Source organism: Pongo pygmaeus, chromosome 20 (genome assembly GCF_028885625.2).
Source record: "Pongo pygmaeus isolate AG05252 chromosome 20, NHGRI_mPonPyg2-v2.0_pri, whole genome shotgun sequence".
Classification (NCBI taxonomy): domain Eukaryota; kingdom Metazoa; phylum Chordata; class Mammalia; order Primates; family Hominidae; genus Pongo; species Pongo pygmaeus.
The window spans coordinates 785786-800522 of NC_072393.2; the positions used below are offsets into that span (position 1 = coordinate 785786).

A 14737-nucleotide genomic window follows, 5' to 3' on the forward strand; every position below is an offset into this window, starting at 1 on the left:
CCCGAGACTCGAGAATGGGGGGTTGGGGCCGGGAGGGACGCAAGTTCCCTGGGAATTAGGGGGTCCAGCCTCTGACCCTTCCTTTCCTTCCGGTGAGTGTTGACGGCGGCTGAATTGACCACTAATTCTCAAGAGGGACATCGGACATCTGGGACCCTTAAGAGGGCCTTTGCCGATCACACACCTGCAGCCCCCTGCCCGTTAGAACTCCTGCACTCCCCCTTACCCCGTTTTACAAATGGAGAAACTGAGGCCGCTCCCCCAGATCCTAAGTCCCGCTTGATGTAAAGGAAAGAACCCTGGCTTAAGGGTCTGGGTCTGAGGTCCCACTTCCGGCCTGGTCACCTTTAGCAACTTCCTGCCCCTCTGTCAGCGTCAGATTCTCCATCTGTGTCACAAGTGGACTGGCCCAAGGAAAAGAGATCAGGAATCGCTGGCTCCAGGAGTCTCTATCCCAGCCCCTTCGCCTGACTCTTTCTCTGGCTCCCGCGGTCCCTCTGAGCGATCAATGCTACATAAGGTGTGGGCAGAACCGGGGTCGTGCCTCCAGCTGTGCGACTGCCTGTCTCTCTGGGTGCCTGGGTTTGCTTTCTTGGGCCTCGGTTTCCACTTCTGTAGAGTGGGGTGATAGTCCAGCCCTTCCGCTGGGCGTGTGAAATGTCCAGCGCTGCCAATATTCGTTGCTGTTATCTTTGGAGAACAGTGAGGGGAAAGGAACCCTTGCCTGGGCTGGGTCAGGCAGGAGGCTGGGGGTCAGGACCTGGAAGAGGCTTCCAGGTGAGGCTTGGGGTGGAGCCTGGTGACGAAAGCGTTAAGCCCAAACTCGGTCCCTGGAGGATTAGGGGATGGTCTTTAAGTCCCCAGCTGTCAGCCCTGCTCAGAGCGACAGTCCTGGCAGCCAATCCGATGCGAGGATGGCTGCGGGTTGCGCTCCCATTGGTTTACTCCATCCCTGGGGTAGCGGAGCCCCTTTATCAAGTGACTTCTGTTTGCCTCGTTCTAATCAGAGCTTCCAGGAACCCTGCGCTGTGGGATAGAGGAATGAGGTTCAGAAAGGGGCAGGGAGTTGCCCGCAGCCGCACCGCACGTCTTCAGCCCGACCGTTGTCCTGACCTCTCTGTCCCGTCCCCTGCCCAGTTTCACCATGGCCTTCTGGACACAGCTGAGGCTGCTGCTCTGGAAGAATTTCATGTATCGCCGGAGACAGCCGGTAACGCCCCAGTGTGCGGCCAGGGCCGGGTGGGCAGGCAGCCCCCACTGTCCCCCACCATCTTCCACCTATTCTCCCCCAGGTCCAGCTCCTGGTCGAATTGCTGTGGCCGCTCTTCCTCTTCTTCATCCTGGTGGCTGTTCGCCATTCCCACCCGCCCCTGGAGCACCATGAATGTGAGCCCCCCCCAGGGACCAGGCACTTTGTGTGTGTAGGGGAAGGCAGATGGGTCACCCGTGCACAGGGATCCCCAGTGCACGTCAGGGAGCCTTCACCAGGCCGCCAATACATGGCATGGGAGTGAGCTCTCCATCGCTGGAGGCATGCAAGCGGTGCCGGGCGACCCGATGGGGGTGGAGTCAGGCAGAGTCCACAGGGCCTCAGCACCAGGCATCTCCCCGCAGGCCACTTCCCAAACAAGCCACTGCCATCGGCGGGCACCGTGCCCTGGCTCCAGGGTCTCATCTGTAACGTGAACAACACCTGCTTTCCGCAGCTGACCCCGGGCGAGGAGCCCGGGCGCCTGAGCAACTTCAACGACTCCCTGTGAGCCAGAGGCAGTGGGTGCGGCCGGCCTGCAAACTTGGGGCTGCAATGCCGGCCGGAACCCCGCCTCCTGCCCTCTCTCTGTCCCCAGGGTCTCCCGGCTGCTAGCCGATGCCCGCACTGTGCTGGGAGGGGCCAGTGCCCACAGGATGCTGGCTGGCCTAGGGAAGCTGATCGCCACGCTGAGGGCTGCACGCAGCACGGGTGAGGAGGCCGGGGGGCCTCTGGCAGGGCTGAGCTCTGAGCCTCAACTTGCCGGGCAGTGAAATGGGCACAGGGTGGGGGTGGGTGCCTCAGGCCAACGTTGCCCCAGCCCCATGCTCCCCTGCGCTCCTCCCCCAGCCCAGCCTCAACCAACCAAGCGGTCTCCGCTGGAACCACCCATGCTGGATGTCGCGGAGCTGCTGACGTCACTGCTGCGCACGGTAGGGTGTGGGGGCGGGACCGCGCTGACTTCCTGGAACACCGCACTGGAGATGTCCTGGCACTGCCCCACCCCTGGCCAAGGACCTCTCGTTCCAGGCATCCAGGTTGTCCCTGGTCCCTGTGGTGATGCTGCTTGTCCTGTCTGGGCCCAGACAGAGTGTGTCTGACCCAGTGATGAAGTCTGTGAGATCTCGAATGCGTCCCTTTGCCTCTCAGAGCCTCAGTTTCCCTATTTGTAAAGTGGGGGCTATGATAGTATGGTCTGCCTGGGAACTGGCCAGAGCGCTGGACCTCTAGTGAGAGCTCAAAGTCATTGTAACCCTTGTGGTCTTTCTTCCCAGGAATCGCTGGGGTTGGCACTGGGCCAAGCCCAGGAGCCCTTGCACAGCTTGTTGGAAGCAGCTGAGGACCTGGCCCAGGAGGTACGAGGCCCCACTCATCCTCAACCCCCATGGAGGCAACGTTGGCAGGCAGCCTGCACCGGGAGGGTCTGGGGCAGCCCGGGCACTTCCCTTGGGTGGGTTTTCAGGAGAATTAGACAGCAAGAGGGAGAGGCTGCCCCTGGCCCAGTGCCCTGCCCTGGTTAGGGCTTGGAGGTGGGATCATTGCCAGCTCTATCTGGTAACCTCTCTCTAGCTCCTGGCGCTGCGCAGCCTGATGGAGCTTCAGGCACTGCTGCAGAGACCCCGAGGGACCAGTGGCCCCCTGGAGTTGCTGTCAGAGGCCCTCTGCAGTGCCAGGGGACCTAGCAGCACAGTGGGCCCCTCCCTCAACTGGTACGAGGCTAGTGACCTGATGGAGCTGGTGGGGCAGGAGCCAGAATCGGCCCTGCCAGATAGCAGCCTGAGTGAGTGACTGACCTTGGTTTCCCCTCTTGAGAAGTGGAGCTGTGGGCAGGGGGGCAGGGCCTCATGGCACCCCCATCCCAGGCCCCGCCTGCTCGGAGCTGATTGGAGCAGTGGACAGCCACCCGCTGTCCCGCCTGCTCTGGAGACGCCTGAAGCCTCTGATCCTGGGGAAGCTACTGTTTGCACCAGATACACCTTTTACCTGGAAGCTCATGGCCCAGGTGGGAGCAGCCTGGATGCTGGGGTGGGAGGGTGGCGGCCAGAGCCCATTCAGTACCCTCAGTCCAGGTGGGCCAGGGCCAGGCCGGAGGGTCACGGAAACTGGGTTTGAAGAAGTAGGAGTTAGCCGATGGAGGGGATCAGCATGTGCAGAGGATCAGAGGCACATGCAGGAGCAAGGCAGAGGAGGCAGAGGGTGGGCAGAGGTCCTCAGAGGAGGAGAGGGTCATCAGTGGAGGGGGTGCTGTCCACAGGTGAACCGGACCTTTGAGGAGCTCGCCCTGCTGAGGGATGTCCAGGAGGTGTGGGAGATGCTGGGACCCCAGATCTTCACCTTCATGAATGACAGTTCCAATGTGGCCATGCTGCAGGTGTGCGGGGGTGCTGGGGAGGTGGGATGTGGCTCCCCAGTGAGGAGGGTAGACAGGCCCGGTGGATGGGAAGGTGGGCTCCGTGCAGACCCCCACTTTTTTTTTTTTTTTTTTTTTTGAGTTGGAGTCTCGCTCTGTCGCCCAAGCTGGAGTGCAGTGGCATGATCTCGGCTCACTGCAACCTCCACCTCCCGGGTTCAAGCAATTCTCCTGTCTCACCCTCCCGAGTAGCTGGGACTACAGGCGCGCACCAGCACACCCGGATGATTTTTTATTTTTATTTTTAGTAGAGACAGGGTTTAACCATGTTAGCCAGGATGGTCTCGATCTCCTGACCTTGTGATCCACCTGCCTCGGCCTCCCAAAGTGCTGGGATTACAGGCGTGAGCTACCACACCCTGCTTTTTTTTTTTTTTTTTTTTTTAAGAGATGGAGTCTCACTCTGTTGCCCAGGCTGGACTGCAGTGGCAAGATCTTGGCTCACTGCAACCTCCGCCTCCCGGATTCAAGCAATTCTCCTGCTTCCGCCTCGCAAGTAACTGGGATTACAGGCATGCGCCACCACTCCCGGCTAATTTTTGTATTTTTAGTAGAGATGGGCTTTCACCATGTTGGCCAGGCTGGTCTCGAACTCCTGACCTCAGGTGATCCGCCCGCCTCGGCCTCCCAAAGTGCTGGGATTACAGGCCTGAGCCACTGTGCCCGACCCAGACTCTCACTTTCACCTGTGCCCCCCAGCGGCTCCTGAAAATGCAGGACGAAGGAAGAAGGCAGCCCAGACCTGGAGGCCGGGAACACATGGAGGCCCTGCGATCCTTTCTGGACCCTGGGAGCGGTGGCTACAGCTGGCAGGACGCACATGCTGATGTGGGGCGCCTGGTGGGCACGCTGGGCCGAGTGACGGAGGTGAGGGCCCGTCCACCTGCGGGGTCTGTTTCAGTGGGGAGGCAGGGCCCATCCTAGTGTTCCCACCCTGGTGTTCCCAGGGGGAGGCGGGCCTGGCCCTAGTAAGAGCCTGGGATTTGTAGAGATCTCAGGAGGGAGCCGGCCGTGGGCCTACGGGGGGAAAACACGGCCCAGCCCCGAGGTCCGGGGGAGGAGCGGAGTGGTCTAGGAGGCAGGCGGACCCCAGCGCCTAGGACTCACCCCCGAATCCCACAGTGCCTGTCCTTGGACAAGCTGGAGGCGGCACCCTCAGAGGCAGCCCTGGTGTCGCGGGCCCTGCAACTGCTCGCGGAACATCGATTCTGGGCCGGCGTCGTCTTCTTGGGACCTGAGGACTCTTCAGACCCAACAGAGCACCCAACCCCAGACCTGGGCCCCGGCCACGTGCGCATCAAAATCCGCATGGACGTTGATGTGGTCACAAGGACCAATAAGATCAGGGACAGGTCAGGCGAGGGAGGGGGTGGGGAGGAGGGACTGGGCGGGGCCAAGAGCGTGGTGGGTGGGGCCAGGCAGCATTCAGCCTGTTGGAGACCATGATAGACAGGATCTGGGCTGTATCAACGGTGGTATGGTAGCCAGAGCCCAGGGCTCCTTAGACCAATAGGGGCCCGTGATAGGCGGGGCCTAGGTACATGAGGGGCGTGGCCATGGGCCTGAGATAAGATGAGAGCAGGTATAGGTTGAGGGCAATGGTGGGCGGAGCCAGGTATGTTATTAGGCCCCTGGAATAAGGGTGGAGCTAAAATTTCACCGGTTGCTGAGCACAGTAGATCCTGCCTGTTATTTCAGAACTTTGGGAGGCCAAACTGGGAGAATCTCTTGAGGACAGGTATTCGAGACTAGCCTGGGCAACATAGTGAGACCGCCTCCCCCCCGCCCCGCTCCCCCACCAACCTCACGAAAATATCTTTAAAAATTAGCCAGGTGAGGCTGGGCACGGTGGCTCACGCCTGTAATCCCAGCACTTTGGGAGGCCTAGGCGGGTGGATCACGAGGTCAGGAGATCAAGACCATCCTAACACGGTGAAACCCTGTCTCTACTAAAAAAACAGTACAAAAAATTAGCCGGGCGTGGTAGCACTCGCCTGTAGTCCCAGCTACCCAGGAGGCTGAGGCAGGAAAATCGCTTGAACCCGGGAGGCGGAGGTTGCAGTGAGCCGAGATGGCGCCACTGCACTCCAGCCTGGGAGATAGAGTGAGACTCCGTCTTAAATAAATAAATAAATAAATAAATAAATAAATAAATAAAATTAGCCAGGCGACTTGGGAGGCCGAGCTGGGGGGATCGTTTTATCCCGGGAGGTCAAGGCTGCAGTGAGCTATGATTGCAGCTCTTCACTCCAGCCTGGGTGACAGAGCAAGACCCTGTCTCAGAAAAAAGTTATTCAGGGCGGGGCCCCGGGAGTTTCTAGCCCTTCCCTACAACCGGCCACCATGCCCCTCTCGCAGGTTTTGGGACCCTGGCCCAGCTGCGGACCCCCTGACCGACCTGCGCTACGTGTGGGGCGGCTTCGTGTACCTGCAGGACCTGGTGGAGCGCGCAGCCGTCCGCGTGCTCAGCGGCGCCAACCCCCGGGCCGGCCTCTACCTGCAGCAGATGCCCTATCCGTGCTATGTGGACGATGTGTGAGCTCTGGCACCCCTCCCCGCTCTTCCCCCGGCGGGAAGGTCCCGGGTGTTGGGGTGGGCCCGGGCTCTGTTGGGAACCTTCCTGCGGTCCAGGCTGCGAACTTTGCACCTTTACACCACTCCACGTGACCTGCTACAGCGGGAGGAGCAGGGGACTCTGAGGGTCTGGGGGCCCCCGGCGCAGGGAGAGCCTGGCCTGCGCTGATGCCTGAGAGCCAGAGGCTGGCTGGATCAGGGTCCAAGGAACAGGGAGGCGAATCTTCCCGCCTTGAGATCCCGGGACACGAACCAGTCGTGCCAGATGGTGGGCGGAGTGGGGGTCTGCGGAGGGTCTCCAGCCTCCACCCCAGCCGTCCCCACCCCAGGTTCCTGCGTGTGCTGAGCCGGTCGCTGCCGCTCTTCCTGACGCTGGCCTGGATCTACTCCGTGACACTGACAGTGAAGGCCGTGGTGCGGGAGAAGGAGACGCGGCTGCGGGACACCATGCGCGCCATGGGGCTCAGCCGCGCAGTGCTCTGGCTAGGCTGGTTCCTCAGCTGCCTCGGGCCCTTCCTGCTCAGCGCCGCGCTGCTGGTTCTGGTGCTCAAGGTGGGGGCGCCTCAGCCTGCCCGGCTGCAGAATGGGTGCGCGGGAGGGTGGCAGGCAGGGGCGGCCCGCGTGGGTGCGCGCCCCCAGGCCAGTCCAAGAGCTGGACCCTGAGCTCTCGTCGCCTCCAACAGCTGGGGGACATCCTCCCCTACAGCCACCCGGGCGTGGTCTTCCTGTTCTTGGCAGCCTTCGCGGTGGCCACGGTGACCCAGAGCTTCCTGCTCAGCGCCTTCTTCTCCCGCGCCAACCTGGCTGCGGCCTGCGGCGGCCTGACCTACTTCTCCCTCTACCTGCCCTACGTGCTGTGTGTGGCTTGGCGGGACCGGCTGCCCGCGGGTGGCCGCGTGGCCGCGGTGAGAGCCGGGTCGGGCGTGGATGGGGGACGCCCCCCGCTTCGGCTGCTCACTGACCTCCCGCTTTTCCGCAGAGCCTGCTGTCGCCCGTGGCCTTCGGCTTTGGCTGCGAGAGCCTGGCTCTGCTGGAGGAGCAGGGCGAGGGCGCGCAGTGGCACAACGTGGGCACCCGGCCTACGGCAGACGTCTTCAGCCTGGCCCAGGTCTCTGGCCTTCTGCTGCTGGACGCGGCGCTCTACGGCCTCGCCACCTGGTACCTGGAAGCTGTGTGCCCAGGTGGGCCGTAGGGTGCGGGGCTCCGTGCCGGGTCGCACCTGCTTTGCAGGAGGCTGAGCTAGGAGTGTGGCCTCCAGGCCGTTTGGGGGTGGGGGGCGGCTTATTCCCTTGGAGAGAAGGCGGGGCTTCCTGGCACACGCACGCAGGTGGCTGCATTGGAGGGGCGGGGCCTGAGGCAGGTGGGCGGGGTTTCTTGGCCGCCTCATACCTGGACGCCCTGATTCCAGGTGTGTGGCCAGAAGCTGGCACAGTCGCCGGGCGCTGTGGCTCACGCTTGTAATCCCAGCACTTTGGGAGGCCAAGGCAGGAGAATCGCTTGAGCCCAGGAGTTTGAGACCAGGCTGGGCAATATAGTGAGACCTCATCTGTACAAAAAGTTAGCTGGGCGTGGTGGCAATCTCCTGTAGTCCCAGCTACTCGGGAGGATGGGGTGGGAGGATCACTTGAGCCCAGGAGGTTGAGGCTGCAGTGAGCCGTGATCGCACCAGCCTGGGCAACAGAGTGAGACCTCCATCTCTTAAAAAAAAAAAAGGTGGGCTGGGCGCGGTGGCTCACGCCTATAATCCCAGCACTTTGGGAGGCCGAAGCGGGTGGATCATCTGAGGTCGGGATTTCGAGACCAGCCTGACCAACATGGAGAAACCCCGTCTCTACTAAAAATACAAAATTAGCCGGGTGTGGTGGCAGGTGCCTGTTTCCCAGCTACTTGGAAGGCAGAGGCAGGAGAATTGCTTGAACCCCGGAGGTGGAGGTTGCAGTGAGTCGAGATCGCACCACTGCACTCCAGCCTGGGCAACAAGAGTGAAACTCAGTCTCAAAAAAGAAAAAACAAGGCCGGGCACGGTGGCTCACGCCTGCTATCGCAGCACTTTGGGAGGCCGAGGAGGGCGGATCACAAGGTCAGGAGATCGAGACCATCCTGGCTAACATGGTCAAACCACATCTCTACTAAAAATACCAAAAATTAGCCGGTCGTGGTGGTGGGCACCTGTAATCCCAGCTACTCAGGAGGCTGAGGCAGGAGAATGAGGTGAACCCTGGAGGCGAAGCTTGCATTGAGTCGAAATCACACCACTGGATTCCAGCCTGGGCGACAGAGCCAGACTCCATCTCAAAAAAAAAAAAAACTGGTACACTCCGGGGGGTGGGCTAAGCAGTAACCCGCGCCCCTCCCCCCAGGCCAGTACGGGATCCCTGAACCATGGAATTTTCCCTTTCGGAGGAGCTACTGGTGTGGACCTCGGCCCCCCAAGAGTCCAGCCCCTTGCCCCACCCCGCTGGACCCAAAGGGTGAGGCCCTACGAGGCTTAATAGCTGGTTTCCTACTTACATGCCCAGTTCTCCCCCAAAACGAGATTCCACAGATGCCAATGACAGTGACCTGCACACCCCAACCCTCACACCTGCCCTGAAGACACTGCGGTCCCCAAGCTCCCCCAGCTTTTATAGGCCCGGGCCCAGCAGGTCCTGGATTCCACAGCCCAGCTCTGAGGGACTTGCAGGCCCCGGGACCCCCATGACTCCATGGCTGAGTCCGCCCCATCTCTGCAGTGCTGGTGGAAGAGGCACCGCCCGGCCTGAGTCCTGGGGTCTCCGTTCGCCGCCTGGAGAAGCGCTTTCCTGGCAGCCTGCAGCCAGCCCTGCGGGGGCTCAGCCTGGACTTCTACCAGGGCCACATCACCGCCTTCCTGGGCCACAACGGGGCCGGCAAGACTACCACACTGTGAGCCCCCCGACCACTCCCTCCCTGTGAGGCACCCCCACCACTCCCTCTCTGTGAACCCCCCACCACTCCCTCCCTGTGAGTCCCCCCCACTCCCTCCCTGTGAGTCCCCCCACCACTCCCTCCCTGTGAACCCCCCCGAACACTCCCTCCCTGCGAGTCCCCCTACCACTCCTTCCCTGTGAGCCCCCCACCACTCCCTCCCTGTGAGCCCCCCACCACTCCCTCCCTGTGAGTCCCCCCACCACTCCCTCCCTGTGAGTCCCCCCCACTCCCTCCCTGTGAGTCCCCCCACCACTCCCTCCCTGTGAACCCCCCCGAACACACCCTCCCTGCGAGTCCCCCTACCACTCCTTCCCTGTGAGCCCCCCACCACTCCCTCCCTGTGAGCCCCCCACCACTCCCTCCCTGTGAGGCACCCCCACCACTCCCTCCCTGTGAGCCTCCCACCACTCCCTCCCTGTGAGCCTCCCACCACTCCCTCCCTGTGAGGCCCCCACCACTCCCCCCCTGTGAGGCCCCCCCACCACTCCCCCCCTGTGAGGCCCCCACCACTCCCTCCCTGTGAGTCCCCCCCACCACTCCCTCCCTGTGAGTCCCCCCACCACTCCCCCCCTGTGAGTCCCCCCCACCACTCCCTCCCTGTGAGTCCCCCCCACCACTCCCTCCCTGTGAGTCCCCCCCACCACTCCCTCCCTGTGAGTCCCCCCCACCACTCCCTCCCTGTGAGTCCCCCGCACCACTCCCTCCCTGTGAGTCCCCCGCACCACTCCCTCCCTGTGAGTCCCCCCCACCACTCCCTCCCTGTGAGTCCCCCCACCACTCCCCCCCGTGAGCCTCCCACCACTCCCCCCCGTGAGCCTCCCACCACTCCCTCCCTGTGAGTCCCCCCCACCACTCCCTCCCTGTGAGTCCCCCTACCACTCCCCCCCTGTGAGTCCCCCCACCACTCCCTCCCTGTGAGTCCCCCCCCCACTCCCTCCCTGTGAGTCCCCCCCACCACTCCCTCCCTGTGAGTCCCCCCCACCACTCCCTCCCTGTGAGTCCCCCCCACCACTCCCTCCCTGTGAGTCCCCCCACCACTCCCTCCCTGTGAGTCCCCCCACCACTCCCTCCCTGTGAGTCCCCCCACCACTCCCTCCCTGTGAGTCCCCCCCCACCACTCCCTCCCTGTGAGTCCCCCCACCACTCCCCCCCTGTGAGTCCCCCCACCACTCCCTGCCTGTGAGCCCCCCACCACTCCCTCCCTGTGAGCCCCCCACCACTCCCCCCCTGTGAGCCTCCCACCACTCCCCCCCTGTGAGCCTCCCACCACTCCCTCCCTGTGAGTCCCCCCCACCACTCCCTCCCTGTGAGTCCCCCCCACCACTCCCTCCCTGTGAGTCCCCCCCACCACTCCCTCCCTGTGAGTCCCCCCCACCACTCCCCCCCGTGAGCCTCCCACCACTCCCTCCCTGTGAGTCCCCCCCACCACTCCCTCCCTGTGAGTCCCCCCACCACTCCCTCCCTGTGAGTCCCCCCACCACTCCCTCCCTGTGAGTCCCCCCCACCACTCCCTCCCTGTGAGTCCCCCCCACCACTCCCTCCCTGTGAGTCCCCCCACCACTCCCTCCCTGTGAGTCCCCCCCACCACTCCCCCCCTGTGAGTCCCCCCACCACTCCCCCCCTGTGAGTCCCCCCACCACTCCCCCCCTGTGAGTCCCCCCACCACTCCCCCCCTGTGAGTCCCCCCACCACTCCCCCCCTGTGAGTCCCCCCCACCACTCCCCCCCTGTGAGTCCCCCCCACCACTCCCTCCCTGTGAGTCCCCCCACCACTCCCTCCCTGTGAGTCCCCCCCACCACTCCCTCCCTGTGAGTCCCCCCCACCACTCCCTCCCTGTGAGTCCCCCCACCACTCCCTCCCTGTGAGTCCCCCCCACCACTCCCTCCCTGTGAGTCCCCCCACCACTCCCCCCCTGTGAGTCCCCCCACCACTCCCCCCCTGTGAGTCCCCCCCACCACTCCCTCCCTGTGAGGCCCCCCCACCACTCCCTCCCTGTGAGGCTCCCACCACTCCCCGCCTGTGAGGCCCCCACCACTCCCTGCCTGTGAGGCCCCCACCACTCCCTGCCTGTGAGGCCCCCACCACTCCCTCCCTGTGAGGCCCCCACCACTCCCCCCCTGTGAGCCTCCCACCACTCCCTCCCTGTGAGCCTCCCACCACTCCCTCCCTGTGAGTCCCCCCCACCACTCCCCCCCTGTGAGTCCCCCACCACTCCCTCCCTGTGAGTCTCCCCCACCACTCCCTCCCTGTGAGTCCCCCCCACCACTCCCCCCCTGTGAGTCCCCCCCACCACTCCCTCCCTGTGAGTCCCCCCACCACTCCCTGTGAGTCCCCCCACCACTCCCTCCCTGTGAGTCCCCCCACCACTCCCTCCCTGTGAGTCCCCCACACCACTCCCCCCCGTGAGTCCCCCCCACCACTCCCCCCCGTGAGTCCCCCCCACCACTCCCCCCCGTGAGCCTCCCACCCCTCCCTCCCTGTGAGTCCCCCACCACTCCCTCCCTGTGAGTCCCCCCCACCACTCCCCCCCGTGAGTCCCCCCCACCACTCCCCCCCGTGAGCCTCCCACCCCTCCCTCCCTGTGAGCCCCCCACCACTCCCTCCCTGTGAGCCCCCCACCACTCCCTCCCTGTGAGTCCCCCACCACTCCCCCCCTGTGAGTCCCCCCCACCACTCCCCCCCTGTGAGCCTCCCACCACTCCCTGCCTGTGAAACCCCCCGACTATTCCCTCCCTGTGAGTCCCCCCCACCACTCCCCCCCGTGAGCCTCCCACCACTCCCTGCCTGTGAAACTCCCCGACTATTCCCTCCCTGTGAGTCCCCCCCACCACTCCCTCCCTGTGAGGCCCCCACCACTCCCTCCCTGTGAGCAGTAATGGCACCACTGCACTCCAGCTTGGGCAACAGAGTGAGACCCTGTCTCAAAATAAATAGGCCGGGCGCGGTGGCTCACGCCTGTAATCCCAGCACTTTGGGAGGCCGAGGAGGGAGGATTGCCTGAGGTCAGAGTTTGAGACACAGCCTGGCCAATATGGCAAAACCATCCCTACTAAAAATACAAAAATTAGCCGGGTGTGATGGTGGGCACCTGTAATCCCAGCTACTCAGGAGGCTGAGGCAGGAGAACTGCTTGAACCCTGGAGGCGGAGGTTGCAGTGAGCCGAGACTGTGCCGTTGCACTCTAGCCTGGGCAACAGAGTGAGACTCTGTCACAAAAAAAAAACAAATAAATAAAAATGAGGCTATCACAAGGTTTTGGATGTAGCATTTAATAGGTGCTCTGTGGCCAGGCGTGGTGGCTCACGCCTGTAATCCCAGCACTTTGGGGGGCCAAGGCGGGTGGATCACGAGGTCAGGAGATCGAGATCATCCTGGCTAACACGGTGAAACCCCATCCCTACTAAAAATGCAAAAAAATTAGCCGGATGTGGTGGTGGGCGCCTGTAGTCCCAGCTACTTGGGAGGCTGAGGCAGGAGAATGGCGTGAACCCGGGAGGCGGAGCTTGCAGTGAGCCGAGATCGCGCCGCTGCACCCCAGCCTGGGCGACAGAGTGAAACTCCGTCTCAAAAATAATAATAATAATAAATAATTAATTAAAAAGTTTAAAAAAATAGAAATTAAAAATAGATGCTCTGTAACTGCTGGTGCGCTCTGTGAAGGGGCTGCTCTGAGACCCCTTTACCCACAGGTCCATCTTGAGCGGCCTCTTCCCAGCCAGTGGTGGATCTGCCTTCATTCTGGGCCACGACGTCCGCTCCAGCATGGCCGCCATCCGGCCCCACCTGGGCGTCTGTCCCCAGTACAACGTGCTGTTTGACATGTGCGTCTCGGCAGGCCCAGAGTGCCGCGGTGGGAAGGGACTGGACGCCCTCTGGGACTCTGCCTGCCATGTGGGTCACTCTGCTGTGTGCACTGGCCGCAGGCTGACCGTGGGCGAGCACGTCTGGTTCTACGGGCGGCTGAAGGGTCTGAGTGCCGCTGTGGTGGGCCCTGAGCAGGACCGTCTGCTGCAGGATGTGGGGCTGGTCTCCAAGCAGAGTGTGCAGACTCGCCACCTCTCTGGTGAGCCCATCCCCAAGGGAGGTCACGTCACAGGGAGGGGCCTGGGAATTCATCCTGAAGGCAGGGGGATGCCAGGTACTGAGGTCCACGTGGGTAGGTAACCCTGCCCAAGGCTGGGTGCGACACACTGAGGTCCCTTCCCCATGTCTACCAGGTGGGATGCAACGGAAGCTGTCTGTGGCCATTGCCTTTGTGGGCGGCTCCCAAGTTGTTATCCTGGACGAGCCTACAGCTGGCGTGGATCCTGCTTCCCGCCGCAGTATTTGGGAGCTGCTGCTCAAATACCGAGAAGGTAAGAGCTGGGGATTCTGCTTGAGGGGCCAGAAAAGGCTTCTGACAAGCAAGTGCTGGGGATGGGGTTTTGAGGAATGAGTAGGAGTTTGCTACATGTGGACCCCACTTGTTGCTGTGGCATTTAGGGGCTGCTGCTCAAATACCGAGACAGTAAGAGTTGGGGGTAGCCAGAGGTTCCCCTGGATTCTGCCTGAAGGGCCAGAAAAGGTTTCCAACAAGGAGGTTCTGGGGATGATGTTTTGAGGGATGAATAGGAGTTTGCTTCATGAGGCAGACAACTCCTGGCAGAGGCCCCAGCTCGGGCAAAGACCCGGTGGCCTGATGGTAGTTGTGGGTTGGTCCCCCGTGCCTAGGTCGCACGCTGATCCTCTCCACCCACCACCTGGATGAGGCAGAGCTGCTGGGAGACCGTGTGGCCGTGGTGGCAGGTGGCCGCTTGTGCTGCTGTGGCTCCCCACTCTTCCTGCGCCGTCACCTGGGCTCCGGCTACTACCTGACGCTGGTGAAGGCCCGCCTGCCCCTGACCACCAATGAGAAGGTGGGGACCGGCCTTCTCCTGACCCCTGACCCCTGGGACTCTCTTCAGCCCTGAAGGCCAAGCCACTTGGTGCCTCTCTGCCTGCAGGCTGACACTGACATGGAGGGCAGTGTGGACACCGGGCAGGAAAAGAAGAACGGCAGCCAGGGCAGCAGAGTCGGTGAGGGCCAGGGTGGGAGACCCAAGGCGGGTGGGCAGTGGGGTGGCTGTGCCTTAACTTGAGGAGGAGGAGGGGGAGTGGGAAGAGGAGGAGGAGGAGGAGGGGGAGTGGGAAGAGGAGGAGGAGGAGGAGGAGGAGGCAGCAAAGGAGGATGAGGTGGAGGAGGAGGGGGAGGAGGAGGGGGAGGAGTAAGAGAGGGAGGGGGAGGAGAAGGGAGGAGTAGGAGTGAGAGGAGGAAGAGGAGGGGGAGGGAGAGGAGGAAGGGGAGGGAGAGGAGGAGGGGGAGGGAGAGGAGGAGGGGGAGGGAGAGGAGGACGGGGAGGGAGAGGAGGAGAGGGAGGGAGAGGAGGGGGAGGAGAAGAAGGAGGAGGGGGAGAAGGAGGAGGGGGAGGAGAATGAGGAGGGGGAGAAGAAGGGGAGGAGTAAGGGGGGAGGGGGAGGAGAAGGAGAGGAGGAGGAGGGAGAGGAGGGGGAGGAGTAGGAGGGGGGATGGGGAGGAG

At 62.9% G+C, this 14737-nt stretch overlaps 1 protein-coding gene across 10 annotated transcripts in view; it reads left to right on the forward strand.

Annotated features, from left to right (window-relative positions):
* Nucleotides 1-14737, forward strand: part of ABCA7 (ATP binding cassette subfamily A member 7) — a 28551-nt gene that overhangs the window by 123 nt on the left and 13691 nt on the right. For 5 of the 10 annotated variants that reach the window (XM_063658669.1, XM_063658672.1, XM_063658673.1 and 2 more), the window contains exons 2-24: nt 374-520; nt 1008-1210; nt 1293-1386; nt 1615-1756; nt 1848-1960; nt 2099-2286; nt 2524-2604; nt 2819-3029; nt 3112-3251; nt 3504-3620; nt 4359-4526; nt 4782-5011; nt 6018-6194; nt 6563-6785; nt 6917-7138; nt 7213-7414; nt 8594-8704; nt 8966-9137; nt 12872-13003; nt 13106-13245; nt 13400-13537; nt 13893-14077; nt 14165-14237. In XM_063658669.1, coding sequence (XP_063514739.1) covers nt 1145-1210; nt 1293-1386; nt 1615-1756; nt 1848-1960; nt 2099-2286; nt 2524-2604; nt 2819-3029; nt 3112-3251; nt 3504-3620; nt 4359-4526; nt 4782-5011; nt 6018-6194; nt 6563-6785; nt 6917-7138; nt 7213-7414; nt 8594-8704; nt 8966-9137; nt 12872-13003; nt 13106-13245; nt 13400-13537; nt 13893-14077; nt 14165-14237 — 3325 coding nt within the window. In that variant the 5' untranslated portion in view covers nt 374-520; nt 1008-1144. Of the gene's footprint in view, nt 1-57; nt 93-354; nt 521-1007; nt 1211-1292; nt 1387-1614; nt 1757-1847; nt 1961-2098; nt 2287-2523; nt 2605-2818; nt 3030-3111; nt 3252-3503; nt 3621-4358; nt 4527-4781; nt 5012-6017; nt 6195-6562; nt 6786-6916; nt 7139-7212; nt 7415-8593; nt 8705-8965; nt 9138-12871; nt 13004-13105; nt 13246-13399; nt 13538-13892; nt 14078-14164; nt 14238-14737 lie in introns of those variants that run through there. The other 5 variants (XM_063658674.1, XM_063658678.1, XM_063658670.1 and 2 more) reach the window with 4 other exon arrangements.